The sequence below is a fragment of the Marmota marmota genome, unplaced genomic scaffold (assembly GCF_001458135.2).
Source record: "Marmota marmota marmota unplaced genomic scaffold, marMar, whole genome shotgun sequence".
NCBI classification, from domain to species: Eukaryota; Metazoa; Chordata; class Mammalia; order Rodentia; family Sciuridae; genus Marmota; species Marmota marmota.
The window spans coordinates 518,228-533,320 of record NW_025999895.1 but is presented as its reverse complement, the minus strand read 5'-3'; the positions used below and the strand labels follow the sequence as shown (position 1 = coordinate 533,320).

The 15,093-nt window shown below is 54.6% G+C and overlaps 1 protein-coding gene across 1 annotated transcript in view; it reads right to left on the bottom strand.

The window, feature by feature from the left end:
• Positions 1-13,731, bottom strand: part of Ogfod3 (2-oxoglutarate and iron dependent oxygenase domain containing 3) — a 21,297-nt gene extending 7,566 nt beyond the window's left edge. Inside the window, exons 1-6 of the mRNA XM_048796548.1 lie at positions 13,725-13,731; positions 9,740-10,039; positions 6,546-6,621; positions 5,214-5,256; positions 3,190-3,254; positions 2,658-2,714 (exon numbers count right to left, since the gene is read on the bottom strand). Of these exons, the coding sequence (XP_048652505.1) occupies positions 2,658-2,714; positions 3,190-3,254; positions 5,214-5,256; positions 6,546-6,621; positions 9,740-10,039; positions 13,725-13,731 (548 nt within the window). The remainder of the gene's footprint in view (positions 1-2,657; positions 2,715-3,189; positions 3,255-5,213; positions 5,257-6,545; positions 6,622-9,739; positions 10,040-13,724) is intronic.
• Positions 13,732-15,093: the final 1,362 nt, after the last annotated feature.

The following is a 15,093-nucleotide window of genomic DNA, read 5'->3' as shown; positions in this document are numbered from 1 at the left end:
CACACACACACACACACACACACACACCTGTCTGCATATTAGGCACACGCAAACACCCATGCATACATACCTCGGCACACACACACACCCCTGTCCATATACACATCACACACACACACCCCGTCTACATATACACAGCCTTCGTGAATATCACTCCCACCACAGGGATGAACACTTCTTTTCCAAGATGGCAACGTGCATACACACCTGTCTACATACACACCACACACATCCCTGCCTGCACACCTAGGTACACACATGCACAGGCCTACCTGAGCTCACACTCACACACATATATACCTTTCTACTCACACCTACGCACTTCGTATAAATCTGTGTATAGCACATGCACACACACACGTGCACACCTTTGTGCACAGTACATGCAGAGGTACACGACACACACATCTGTTCTGTGCACACACAGCTGCATGTGCATATGCGGGTGCGCACATATGCATGCCAACCTACACGCCCACATGTGCTGCCCACATGCGCAGTCCTCACGCACACATAAAAGCACCTGCACTGCGTCCTGAACCTGCTCCAGGCATTTAGCCTACGAGCAGCTGCACACAAGTCCTCGCACATTTCCAGACCCCATGGCTCCTTCAACGTGGGTGCCGCAGGCCAACAGTGCTCCTGGACACAGGCTCCCACCAGGGGGCCGCATCATGCCCCCATTGACTGGTCATCTTGGAAAACGAGTGTTCTTCCCCGAGGCGGGGGTGACATTCAAGGAGGCTGTGTGGACTGCCTGTCACATCAGGAATGCTTCCAGCCTCCATTGGGTGGGCAAGTGTGTACCAACATCTGTCACCAACCACGGCACAAGAAGGACTACAGGAGTGTCGTGTTCGGCTGGCTTAACTTTCCTGATTCTTGTTCACCCTCAGGTACCAAAGCTTTGCAAACAGCATTTGACCAAAGTCTGGACTCAATGAAAGACCTAAAAGTCTGTGATATTCTCCAATCCCATCTTCAAACCAACGTGTCTCCACGCAGCACTGACCAGCCAGCCGCTCCCCAGGACAGATGCTGCTCTGCCCCAGACGGCAGGTCCTGCTTCTCTCTGCAAGCCCTGGCCCTCTCCCTCTACCCGTCCCGTGGCCTCTGCAGGCACAGGCCATGTCACCCACCCCTTCCGTCTCAGAGCCCTGCTTCTCAGTGTCCATCATGGTGGCTGCTGGCCACACAAGGAGGACCCATGCTTCCGCCCTCAGTCCTCCTGGTTCTGCTCAGGGGACCACAAAACCCCTGATGTCCACCAGAGGAAGAGCAGTGAGAAAACAGTGGACTAACCTGGGGACCGTGCCCCCCCGTCCCTGCCTGGCAGCCAGGTAAACTGGAGTACGGCAGGTGCCCTGAGGAGGACGTGTCCCTGGCAGGAACCTTGCCCAGCACCTGGCACAGCAGCCCAGGGGTGCTCTCGGGGACCGTCCTGCAGCTGCTGTCACACAAACAGCTTTCTCCTCTCCGCAGCTGTGCCAGGTTCTGCGTGGGACCCCGAGAACCCCCAGCAGCAGCCACCTTTACAGCTCTCCCTCCCTGTTCTCTGCAGGCCTGAGAGATGCACAGCCAAGGTGCAGCAGAACATGACACTCGGCCTGCTCCCCTCCCTCTGCATACTCATGTTGTTTCACGTGATTTGAACTCAAGACATCAAAGTGCTACTGTACACTTCCTGTGTAAACAGGTTTATGCACACCAGCAAAAAGCACACTGCACAAAATAAACAAGTGAGGGCCAGTGGCCCAGCTGGTCATCTCAGAACAGTCACAGGCTGGGCCCTGGGTGGACCACACACAGGGCCCTCACACAGGAGCCACGCACCCGCTGGTCATCTGAGGACAGCCACGGCCTGGGTCCTGGGTGGACCACGCACAGGGACCTCACTCAGGAGCCACACACCTGCTGGTCACCTGAGGACTGTCACGGCCTGGGCCCTGGGTGGACCACGCACAGGCCCTCACAGAGGAGCCACACACCTGCTGGTCACCTGAGGACAGCCTCGGCCTGGGCCCTGGGTGGACCACGCACAGGCCTCACTCAGGAGCCACGCACCTGCTGCCCACAGGCTCTGGGATGGTGGGGTCTGCTAGACTGGCGTCTACTAGCTGTGCAGGCAACCAGGCCCTCCTCTTGCACCCTGGACCCCAGCCTGGGTTTCCCTGAGCAACCATTTCCCTGGAGATGTGGAGGTGGAGGGTCGGCTGTCTCCAGGCATGGGCTGAAGTTGTAGGTGCCCCGTGTTCAGGGGCTGGAGCCATAAGGGCACAGAAGGGGCCTCACAAAGCCATGCAGGCGCAGGGGCCATACCCAGACCCATTCCAGGGAGCCACGCTATGCCCCGTTGTGCCCCGCACACTGTGGGGCTAGCCGTGGAGAGGGCTGTGGGACCTGCCTGCAGCATTTCCTGCAGCCCAACGTGGGTCTTGACAATCCCCACACAAAGGCTCAGGTTTAGAAGCTGCAGGTGGATGAGCTGCCCCAGGATGACACTCAGGGGCGTCTAGGGAGGAGGCCTCCCGCAGGACTGGGCCGCAGGGCCTGGGTTTGCTCCTCCCCCCACGCAGCCCACACCTGGGCAGAGTGCTCTCTTGCTCACCCAGCCCTTCCTCCACCTTTGCCCGAGGTCTCTGGGGCCTCCTCCTTACCTGTACAACTGGAAGTCCTCTTCAGAGAAGATATTTTGTGTTTTATCTCCAAAGTATCTGTGAAAAAAATAGCAAATGTGACATCTACTAGACTTTTCCTGTGTCCTTTGAATTCAGTCTTCCCTCAAACTCAGTGGCCACTCCCTGGAGGAGAGCCTGGTTATCCTGCAGCGACTCCCATTCCTGAAGTGATAACTGACGTGAGAACTGAAGGGGACAGGAACAGAGCAGGGAAGCCGGCCGTTGGCAGATGGGGCACTGGTCGAGGCCAGGTGAGTCTCCTAGGGGCTCTGGCCTCACCTCAGCCCCCAGGCCCTTCTGCCTTGCCTCTCCCGCTCCCAGCGTCCTGATGGCTCTGATGTCTGCACACACCCATAACAGGATGGACTCAGACTGCTCTGAGGCTCCTGGACCGGGACCCGGACAGACCCCAACTCCCAGGGGCACCAAAGCAGCTCTGGCCCCTGCAGCATCCTGGGTGAACACACCAGGATCACGCCCAGGCACTGACCACCCTCCCTCTGCCTCTCACCTGTACAAGTTCACAAAGTGCTTCCCCACAGACAGGGCTCCTGAGTGCAGGTCCAGGATGGACGCCTAGAAGAGAAGCCATGGGGTGGGGGGCAGTGGCCACTTCCAAAGCTGCCCGACAAACCCACTCCCCGGGCCACCTTCGCGGGCCAACTTCCTAACCCTGCCTCATGACAGTGCTCCCTGACCAACACATCACTCCCTGCTGCCTGACACTCTGGGGTCAGCCATGGACACGTTTCCCAGAAACCTCTGTGCACGCCTGTGTGGGTCCCAAAGCCACGGGCTCCTGCCCCGCTCCTCCTTCCTTCTCTCCCTCCTTCCGCTCTGCAGGGAAAACTGGGCGTGCATTCAACTGGGTACGTGTGAAACATAAGCGCACAGATAAGATCTGACCTGCACACTCCATGGGACCCTCAGGACCAGACAGCAGACATGTCCTTCACCCCAAAGTGCCCTGCAGCCCTGGTGGGCACCTGCAATCAGTCTGAGGGGAGGCAGAGGCTGGGCTCCTGGTCTGTGCTCTTTCTCATCCTGGTACCAGTGGCATACCCTGCTGTTGCCATGGCAACAGCCTGCTCCCTCTTGCTGCTGTGGCGTCCACTGCAGGGACGTGCCGTCCTCCCCTCAGTGGCCAGGGACTCTCTGGCCGGGCTGGCACACTGGAGCTCGGCACACACTGGCTTAGGTGCTCACTGCTCCTGGATGAGCACCTCACGGACTTGCTGGGCATGCCCCCGCTGCCTACTTCCGAGTCCTTCCCATTCTGGAGTGGCCACCAGTGCTGACCATTCTTACCTCACCTGTGTGCATCCCTCTCCTCAGGACTACAATGACTGGCCCAGGGTGTAAATGCAATGGGGGCTGAATAAATGCTCGCTGAACCTCCACGCAGCCACCTGACCAACTGGGTGCAAGATGAAGCCCACGGGAGGCCCAGGAAAGAGTAAAGCACCAGTCCACCCATACACGGAATTTAGTAAATCCCCAACTGGACTAAACTAAGGTGCAAGAAGAGAGCTACAGATGTGCCATCACAGAAGTACTCTGAAGTTCTAGAAAAGTCTGACAATTAATCTTCCCAGACGTCTCAGGTGTGCCGTGACCATAACTCAAGCTGTTACCCAACACACAGGAGGCCTGACCCCAGGACAGGGCCACGCGCCGAGCACCAAGCACAGTGCCGAGGGCCAGGAGCTGCCTGTCCACAGGACGTGGCCTCGGGGCTGCAGCTGCAGCTGTGGAACCATGCTGGACGCAGAGTCTGCACCTGGGAGGTCGCAGGGTGGCGTGTCCTTGGGACACTCGGGGGAAGGTCCTTCCTCGTCCTTCCAGCTCTGGGCCATGCAGCCCTTAGCTCAGTCCAGCTTCAGGCCTTTCTCCTCCTTCCCAGCCTCCCTCGGCCTCCCTCTGGGGAGGACACTATCCTTGGGTTTAGGGCCCACCCTGATAGTTCAGGATGACCTCATCTCCAGGTCCTTCATTACATCTGCAAAGAGCCTCTTTCCAAACCCGGTCACACACTCGGGCTCCAGGTGACACACCTCTGGGGGGTTGATGCCTGTGCAGCAGCTGACAGGCCCCGGGGGTCTACAGAGCCTCAGGCTTGAAGGCAGCAGAGTCCCCTGAGCACCCTCTGCTCGTGGGCTCGGCCTCTCTGGGCAGCTCCACAGCTGTCCTGTCTGTGCTGCCTGTCACCAGCCCCGCACACTCCTGATTCTTCCCGTCCGCTCCCTGCCTTCCGACCTCCCCATCCCACCCCAGGATCTACAAGGCCAGTGAGTCCTGAGCCGGCTGTGGCACACCTTGAAAAGGCAGCAGCAAGGCCCAAGGACACTGTCCTCCCCACACATGGTGCCTCCAAGCACCCATCAGGAGCAGCTACCACAGTCAGTGCCAGGGACACTGTGGAGGACCCAGCCAGCCCACCTACTGGTGGCGTCACAGAGGGGTGCCTTCCCCCACCCCAGGGAGAGCAGAGTTAAAGGTCAAGAGAGAAGTGGACAGGGGCTGCAGCCAACTCACCCCTCCGTCGGATCCTCCCAGGGAGAGGCCCTTCTCGGCTATACTGTGGGGAAAATGATTTAAACCAGAATTGAGTGACTGGAATCCTGTCTAAGGTATCCAGGAACACGAATCAGTGTGATCTGGACCATGTCCCCAGGCTCTGCTGTGATGTGTAAAACCCATGCAGACCAGAGCCCTCAGCCTTCAGAGCAAGTGAGGACACTGTCAGGTCCATGAAAGTGACTTAGGAACAAAGCACCAAGCAGCGACAGAAACATCCATCAGGCACCCACGGAACCGCCTGTCAATCAGCAGGGTCTCCTGGCCAATCCTGGATCTCAGCCAGTTCCCCCGACCAACTTCATTGGGACAAGGGACTCTAAAAATCTCTTTTCCTGTCCCAAGTCCTTCCCTTCCTGCCGTAAGCCCCATAAAATGCCAGTCCGCTCAAGCCCCCTCACGGTTTCTCCTCAGACCTCTTCCTATCTGCTCTGTCGGTCTGAGAGAGTTCCGCCCAGGGTGGGGGGAATCTCAATAAAGCCCTGCTCAGCGGCCTTTTAAAACCTGCCTCCTTTTGGTTGCTGCCGTGGCCTGACCTGACAGACACTACCACCTCCTGCGCTCAGGACACAGGGCTTGGGCACAGGGGCTTGGCATGAAGGAGGTCAGAGGGCCTCAGGAGCTTTGGTGGACCCAACTGATGTGCTCCCAGGCGGGTGGGGCTTGGGTGACCACAGCTCAGGAGGGGAAGAGGCCCTGCAGGGTGGGGAGGCAAAGACCTCCTGTCAGCACCTGGACCAGAGAAGACCCCCATCAAGAACCAGCAGCTCTGACAGACATTTCGAGGTCACCGGGGACTCTGACCCCTGAGTAAAACACCGGTCATCCCCACAGAGCAGGAGAATGTAGAAGAGGTGTGCTCCCCTCCGGGGACTCGCAGCAGGACACTGTGGGGACCACTCCTCACACTGAGTCTGAACACTGACTGGACATCAAAGCTTCCTTCCAAGGTCTTCTTTAAAAGCAGGCGATTCCGAGAGGGACAGGCTCTGTGCAGATGAAGCCTGGCCAGATGAGAGCAGACCCGGAAACAGGATCTGGGGACCTTCCCCAAAGCAGGGGGAGCAGTCTCCAGGCAGGATGGCCTTGGGCTCCCTGGACAGCTGTGGGCAAGCTGCCCTGAGGGTAGGCTAGGCCTCTGGAATGTTCTGTCAGAAAGGACAGCAGGGCCATGGCTTTCACTTGTGGGAAGCAAGTAACTTGTCGTCTCCCCTTGAAAGCACTTGTCTGAAGCCTGCCACCTCCCACCCGTGGCGCAACCCTGACCAGGGTCACTGCAGCATGGGGTACCTGCGCATCCGCTGTGCTTCCTCCCGGGTGATGACAATGTCGGTGACACCCCGGCCACACTTCCTGGGGGTGCAGCCTAGAGGGAAACAGGCAGGGTGAGGAGATGGCTGCTAAAGCCACTGTCCCGGGACAATGGCTGCCAAGGCCCCTCTAGAGACCCAGGAGGGCCAGTGTGGCCAACGTTCCGCTTAAAGGGGAACTTCCGATGAGCAACATGCGGCTCAGTGAAGCACACCCTGCCCACAGCCTCAGCTCCGTCCAGGCCCGTCCTGGGCTTCCAGTGGCCCTGTGATGGACAGGTTGGCCAGCCCCAGGAGGCCATTTGTGTCCCCAGACTCACACCACCTGCATTCCTGAGCTACGCTGACCACATGTCTGAGCACTCAGGCTCCCTCGGGAGGCCCTCCAAGACACCTGGCAGAACTCCTGATTCTAGCCATGCCCTTCCCCAGGGCCCTGACAATTCCCACCAAGTCCCTCTGCCTCTCCCTGTCCTGGTGACCTGCACTGCTGAGAGGGAGGCGATCGAGAACTCAGGGGAGCCAGGGTGAACAGAGGCAGGTGGTGGATGGGGCCAGGGTAGACAGGGGCCAGGGAGGTAGGTGGGGCCCAGGTAGATGGCGAGCAGGAAGGTAGATGGGGACAGGGTTGTGGTGGACAGGGCTGGGGTGAACAGGGACGGGGCAGTGGTAGATGGGTCCAGGATGCAGAAGTGCATCAGGTGTGAGCCCAACAGGTGATCAGTCCTGTGTTCTGGCAGCAAAAGGCAGGGCCACGCCCTGGACCAAGGTGAGCAACCTAAGGATATATCAGGCTGGCTACAATTTGCTTTTTTTTTATCCCTTTTTCCTTCTTCCTACTCAGAAAGTGAACCTAGAACCTGGAAATGGAGCCACCATCCAGGAACCACATAAATAAGTAAAGGCCATACACCCAGCACCAGCACCAGGCTCGGGCCTGTGGGGCCTTCCTCTGCCCTTCACGTAAGAAGAGCAGATTCTTATGTGAACCTGTAAGGGGTGTCTGAACCCAGGGGCACTTTACCACACACAGACCCACATCCCCAGCCCTTTTTATTTTTTATTTTGAGACAGGATCTTGTTAAGTTGCCGAGGGTTTCACTAAATTGCTGAAGCTGGCCTCAAACTTGCAATCTTCCTGTCTCAGCTTCCTGAACAGCTGAGATTATAGATGTGTGCCATTTCTGGCCCCATGAACTTTTAAAATTCAAAAGTATGGCCAGGTGCAGGGGTACCAGGTATTTGGGAGGCTGAGGTGGGAGGATCACAAGTTCAAGGCCAGCCTTAGCAACTTAGCAAGACCCTGTCAGAAAATACAGATAACAAGGGTGGGCATGTGGCTCAGTGGCAGAGCACCCCTGGTTCAACCCCTAGTGCTGGGAGAGGGGTGCCATATACACACACGGTGCTGGGGCACTTGCCTGGCTTGTGACCTGGGTTCAATCCCCAGCACACAAAACAAAATCATTGTTGAAACTGGGATGTCAGAGGGACGAGTGCTAAGATTCAGAGCAACAGTGAAGGGGGACCGTCACTCTACTGACCTCAGTGGTCATTTCACTGACCTTCTTCCAGGGCCACACCTGCCTCCTCTCATCCCACTGGGTGGCAGGAGCTCGGGTTCATGTGCATTTCAATGGACCCCTTTGTAGGAGAACTTGGCAATCTTTTCTTGGTTCAAGTCCAAGGCATTGAATTAAAAAAAAAAAAAAACAGAAACTAGTTTTTCCAGGCACTGTGGCACTGCCTGTAACCCCAGTGACTCAGAAGGCTGAGGCGAGGGGATTGTCGGGAGCTGCCATGGATGCAGCCATCTTTAAGCCCTGAAGTCCCAGGGCACTGACCAATCATTGCTTCAGTCTGGCAATAATTAATAGTGCCTGGTCAATAGCTTGGGTGTTACCCCAGCTCGGACAGCAAGGCTTGGCTCCAGGTGTAGGCGTCACCCACAGGGGATGAGCTACACTCACCTGTTCCTTTGTAATCCTACCCCTTTGCCCTTTTTGGGATAGAATGTCCCATGGAACCTCCCTTTGTGTGTCCCCTATATAGGAATAAAGAATTCCGGCGCGGGCTGGGGATGTGGCTCAAGCGGTAGCGCGCTCTCCTGGCATGCGTGCGGCCTGGGTTCGGTCCTCAGCACCACATACAAACCAAGATGTTGTGTCCGCCGATAATTAAAAAAATAAAATATTAAAATTCTCTCTCTCTCCCTCTCTCTCTCTCCCTCTTTCACTCTCTCTTTAAAAAAAAAAAAAAAAAAAAAAAAAAGAATTCCGGCGGCTCACTCTTTCCACAGAGCCTCAAGGGCACAGAGCCATCTCTGGATTATTGAAAAAGGCATTTCTGTGTGTTTGCGTGTTTTCTTTGCCATTTTCTTGAGTTATTGGAATAGTCAGATTTTGTGAACCCAGCATTAGGTCCCCAGCTAGGACAGATGGCGACAGAGGATCACAGGTTGGAGGCCAGCCTCAGCAACTCAGTGAGACTTTGTCTCCAAACAGAAAATGAAAGGGCTGGGATGTGGCTCATGGGGGAGTGTGGCTCAGTTCAAAGTGTCCCTGAGTTCAATCTCCAGTACTGCAAAAATATCGTAATAAAAAATATCTAATTCTGTCCTAAAAAGCTAGTCGCGAGTGCTAGGTTTTAAAAACTGAGAACACATCTGGGTGGCAGAGAATGTTCAGGAACGTGCAGCAGTCAGGGAAGTGGCAGGCCCTGGTGTGGGCCAGCCCTGTAAGACGTGTGCTCTCCAGGGTGCTGACTGGCCCACAGCAGCAGGCCTGGATTTGCTGGGGTTCCTCTGGGCCCCGCGCCTCTCCAGCCTCCCACCTGTGCTGGCTGCCCCTTCGGTGCTGGGTTGGGGCTGGGCGGTGTGCTGGGTGGGCCCTCTGCCAGGGGCCTTCTTGTTACCACAGCTTCTGTGTATTTTCTGGCTCAACTTTCTCTTCCCCACCTTGCCACGTCTGTGACTTCACCACAGGCACCACTGGAACAACCAGACCAGGGACACTGCCTCTGCTCCCAGGCCAGGCAGTTCCAGTCGACCAGGAGGGACAGTCGTCTGCTGCCTGGCAGCTTATAGCTTGAGCCACTATTGTCCAGCAATGGCCATGAAACAATGCACAGAGGCCTGTGGCTCTCAGAACTGCCGTTGGGCTGGGGACACCATACCTTCAAACCTCCGGTGGCCATCATAGTCTTCAGAGCAGGGCACCTCGATGAACCTGCCTGCCAGGACCTCGCCACGATGGGCCAGGACCTCAGTGACACCATCCTCGGTCCCCAAGCTGCTCCAGAGCAGGAAGGCAGCCAGCACGAGGCCAGCCCCCAGGCCCATGATCCTTAGCCACGTTTCCCTTGGCGTCTCCTGCGGTGCACGATCCTTTTTGTTCCTGGGAACAGAAAACACAATCACTGTTACCGGACCACAGTTGCATATGCTGAGAGTGCAGACGGGGGGCAGCCTCCCACCTGTGCTGGTTGAACATGTCACATGGCTGTGTCCAGGCTAGCCTCTGGTCAAGAAGGGCCCGTCCCAACAAACAGATGGAAAAAATGTTCAACAGCTCTTGCAATCAAAGAAATGCAAACCAAAACCAAACTGAGATTCCATCTCACTCCAGTCAGAATGGCAACAACCAAGAATAAAATAATAAATGCTGAACAACAATAAATGCTGGTGAGGTTGTGGGGAGAAGGAACACTTGTGTACTGCCAGTGGGGCTGCAAACTAGCACAACCACTCTGGGGTGGTTGGGACACTCCTCAAAACACTAGGGACAGAACCACCACATGATCCAGTATCTCACTCCTTAGTATCTTTCTAAAAGATCTAAAACTGGCATACTATATCGACAGACCCACCCCAATGTTTATAGCAGCACAATTCACAATAGCTAAATTATGGTGTCAACCCAGAGGCCCATCAATAGATGAATGGATTACAAAACTGTGGTATGTATACACAATAGCATTCTATTTGTCATTAAAAAAGGTCAATGTTTTCTCTCGTGTGCAGAAGCAAGAGTAAAATAAAAGGAAAGGGAGAGGGAGGGATAGACTAAAAGGAAGGTCAGTACTGAAGAAGGAAATCAAGAGGTAGAGAGGAGGGATGGGGTAGGGGAGGCAATGCAGAATAAGTTCTTAAAAACTCATGTCATAGGCTGGGGCTGGGGCTCACTGGTAGAGAGCTTGCCTAGCATGTGTGACTCACTGGGTTCGATTCTTAGCACCACATATAAATAAAATAAAAGTCCAGTGACAACTAAAAATTTTTTTAAAAAATACTGTCATGTGCATATGTAAATACATCACAGGAAATTTACCTTTATGCACAGGTGGAAGCACAGATCAAATATAAATTAGCTGGGCACAGTGGCACATGCATGTAATCCCAGTAGCTCAGGAGGCTGAGGCAGGAGGATCTCAAGTTCAAAGCCAGCCTCAGCAACTTAGAGAGGCCCTAAGCAACTTGGTGAGACCCTGTCTCAAAAATAAATAAATAAAAAGGGCTGTGGATGTGGCTTAGTGGTTAAGTGACCCTGTGTTTAAACTCTGGTAACCTTATATATATAACTTAACCCTAACCCTATGTACACACACACACACATAAATAGATGAGAGAAAGGAAGTCTTGTAGAGCAGAGGAAGGAGAACAGGGGAGGGAGGAAGAATAGGAAGGAAAAGGGGAATCATGAACTAAAATCAAATTCCATGCATGTATGACTTTGTGGGGATGAACACAATTACTATGTAAAACTATAAAGCTCTAAAAATAAAAAATAAAAAGATGGCCCACCAATCCTGAGCTGCTCTGGGCACTTTCCCAGGGTCAGGGAAGCCAGAGATGGGAATGGGAGGAAGCCCACCATGCCCCACTCCTAAAGAAGCAGCTGGGGCTGGGTATGGCCCCTGACCATCTGACCAGGCAGGACTGACCCTGTTTGGTGATGGGAGAGAAGATGGAGTGACCCCCAGTGGCACCCCTGGCCCACCCACAGAGCCCAGTGTGAGGGAGCACCCTGGAATTCGAGTCTCCAGTCTCCACAGGTGGCCAGGAGCACAGGGCACAGCACAAAGATCTGCCAACAAGAAGCCTCCCCACAGCCCAGGGCTGACCATGGGGTTCAAGCAGTGCCAAGGTTGTGTGCCAAGGTTGTGTGCATGTGTGACAGCCTTCATGGGCCAAGGCCTGGACAGACAGTGGGCAGGAGGGACAGCACTTGCTGCGACAGATACACCTGTTCCTGAAGGGAGGGGCCTCCCGGGTTCCCTCTTCCAGCTCTTCACAGTGTCACGTGAATGACTCGTGGATCCCAGTGAGAAGAGTTCCAAGGTGGAGCAGCAAAGTGAGTTGTGGGTACACATGGTCGTTTTAGAAAGGGCCACAGGTTCCTCCAGGGGTGTCTTCGGGGCTCATGAAGATTCCCCCATCCATGAGAACTGCCTCTGGATACCTGGCCTCTGCTGATTAGACCAGGCTGGACAGCTGACCCCCGCCAGGCCCATATGTCTCTGCCCCTGGAACTCTGTGCCTGGCAGGGCGACAGCCAGGCCATCCAACAGCAGGCAGCTGGATGCTTAGGCTGCAGACTCAGCAGCAGGGACCAAGTCACCCCAGGTGCAAGACAGACAGCTAGGAAGGAAGGGAGAGGCAAGGAAGCTAGGTCTGAATGCGCCACCACCCTGGGGTCTCCTGCTTGGGGTGAGGTGACTCAAGGTGCACCCCAGGGACCCTGCACAACATAGGAGGGAGACAAGCAAACAACACAGAGGGGCTGCTCTCTGGCTCCTGGCACAAGCTCCCCTGGCCCTGGGCTGCACAGCCTCACAGAGACCATCCTAGAGGGACAGGGCTTTGGAAGCCTTGGGCACACTCCCCCGAAGTCATGCAGGGGGACGTCCTCACTCCTTTCATTGGTCTGGCACAGAGCCCAGACCCCGCCGTCCACATGGCCCTGAGCAGAACAGGCAGGAAGAAGTGGGGGCCTGGGGGCCCACGGTCCAGAGCAACAGCCTGCAGCCCATGTAGAGGCTGGGCATGGGGTGGTTTGCAGGCAGGTGCCACAGGAACCCAGGGAAATGCAGCAAGAGACTCCAAGCAAAGGAAGGACCTCTCCTGCAGGGTGTGGAGGGGTGGCTCGGCACTGCTGGGATTAAGTCAAGGGGGCCGTGAGTGCAGGCAGGGGCAGGCACACCACAAACAGGGGGTGCAGCTGCACACCTCAGCCCTTTCCACTTTGGGTCACAACACCCTCACTGTCTCCTGAGTCACAGGTTTTAAGAAACACTGTAATAGAGACCCACTCACAGGCTTCAGGCAGGGAAAAAGAGAGCAAGCATGCTCCCTAGAAAGGCTGCTTCAGTATGAGACGTTTCACAACACAAGAGGATTTTTAAACAAAGAGTATGGGCCAGGGTGGGGCCAGGGAGACCACCACTCTGGATGGGCTGCATAAGAAGAGGTTACCCAGGGACCTAAAAGACATGGCCAGGCGGGGAGGGCATTTCCAGGGCTAGTGGTGAGCTTTTCCAGAGCCCAGTTACCCTGCCAGACATAGGCCTCCTGACCCAGGAAAAAGGGCCAGGCCTACACCACACTGAGAGGGAGGAGTTTCAGGACACAGCTTCCTCCCATTCCCAAACTTGAATGTCTCCTTTAGAGTCAGTTAGGACATTTTTTTTTCTTTTTGGGGGGGTACCAGGGATAGAATCCAAGAGTGCTGAACCACTGAGCCACATCCCCCATTTTTATATTTTATTTAGACAGGGTCTCACTAAGTTGCATTAGGGCCTCGCTAAGTTGCTGAAGCTGGCCTCGAACTTGTGATCCTCTGTTCTCAGCCTCCCAAGCGTTGAGATTACAGGTGTAATGCCACCAAGCCCAACTGTCTGTTTTTTAATATATAGAGATGTGTTTATTCTTCTGGGAAAACAGTCAACAGTGAATGAGTCTGTTTCCCACTCAGACTTGTGAAATGCCTGTCCGCTTTCGGGGTAACTGGTAAACTGACATGTATGCCTAGCCACCCACATGCACCCTGAAGTCTCAGGGTACCTTTTAACTGGGCAGGGAATCCTTAGGGTGAAGTTCTGAGCAATGGATTACATTTCAAGGTGCTTTTCTACCTGGGTCAATACAGCATTCTACACTCACCCTTCATTATGAACAGAAGTTGTTACTGTTTTAGACAGTTGACAAGTTAACTGGAATTTTAAAATTTATTAATTGAATAACTTCAATATTATCTCAGAAGGACAAAAACAGATGTATATTTGTACTTGAAATATTCTCTCGAGGAGATTTAATTTGGGGGGGATGGAGGATATGCCTACATAATCTGTATGTTATTCATGCTTAATAAAGTTACAGTTGCCAGCCAGCATGAGGCATTTGAGATCTTACTAGCAAAATCCAAGAGTATCTGAGGCAAAAAAGAATAAAAATCTTTTCAAGAACAAACGATGGGTTTAAGTTACTGCAACCTAATCTAAGCCTTAGTAATCTTCCTGACGTTTTCTAACTGGTGGTTTCAATGTGCAACTTGTCAAAAGAAAGGAATCAGTTCCCAGAAGAGCAAAAACAAAAACAAACAAAATCGTCTCATGCATGTAAAAGCCCTCTCACCCTCATTACTAACCAGCTATCAACTCTAAGTTTAAGTCCTAAGACCACACCACTCGTTCCTCCATCACTAGGACAACCCTGAACTCCATGGGAAGGTGGACTTTATGGTTTACAGTGAAGATGTACAGACCAAACTTCCAAGGTTGTAAAGATGGTGTTCACCCTGAGAGGACAAAGCAGGTCGCCAACAGCTCAGCTGACAGGATGCTCCTCCTCCCTTTCTCCACCTCTCTAGGGGGTCTGTAATCCATACTGTCTCAATGCTGCTCCCCACTACTTTCTGGCTGCCCCCGCATGGCATCTTCTTGGGGGCCAACATGTGCAGTGCTCCCAGTTTGCCGCACAGGGGAAAGAACCCAGGGTGCGAACCCAGGGTGCTCTACACTGAGCTACAATCCTAGTCCTTTGTAACTTTCATTTTGCGGCAGGATCTTGCTAAGTTGCCCAGGTTGGCCTGGCACTTGAGATACTCCTGCTTCTGCCTCACAAGAGCGGCATGGAGAGCAGGGGTTTTTGTTGTTGTTGTTTGTTTGTTTCGTGGTGCTGGGGATTGAACCCAAGGCCTTGTGCATGTGAGGCAAGCATTCTACCAACTATATCCCCAGACCTGGGGAGCAGTTTTGAGATGACGAGGACACACTCTCAGGCCTTGATGCCTCTCCCTATGGGATCCATCCCGAGCCAGGGACACAGGAACAAGGTTAAGGTTCTGGCAACCCACAAGCCATTTTTGCTGAAATGGGAATGGCTGGGGCATCAGGGTGAGGAAGCCAGTACCGCCGCCGGGAGGCCTGGCCTGCAAATCAGCGGTCAGTGGGGCTCAGAGACCTTGCTCAGTGAGAGCGAACCTGTTCCTGGGTTGCAGCGCCAAAGGCGGTGCTCGGAGCCTCGGGCAGCA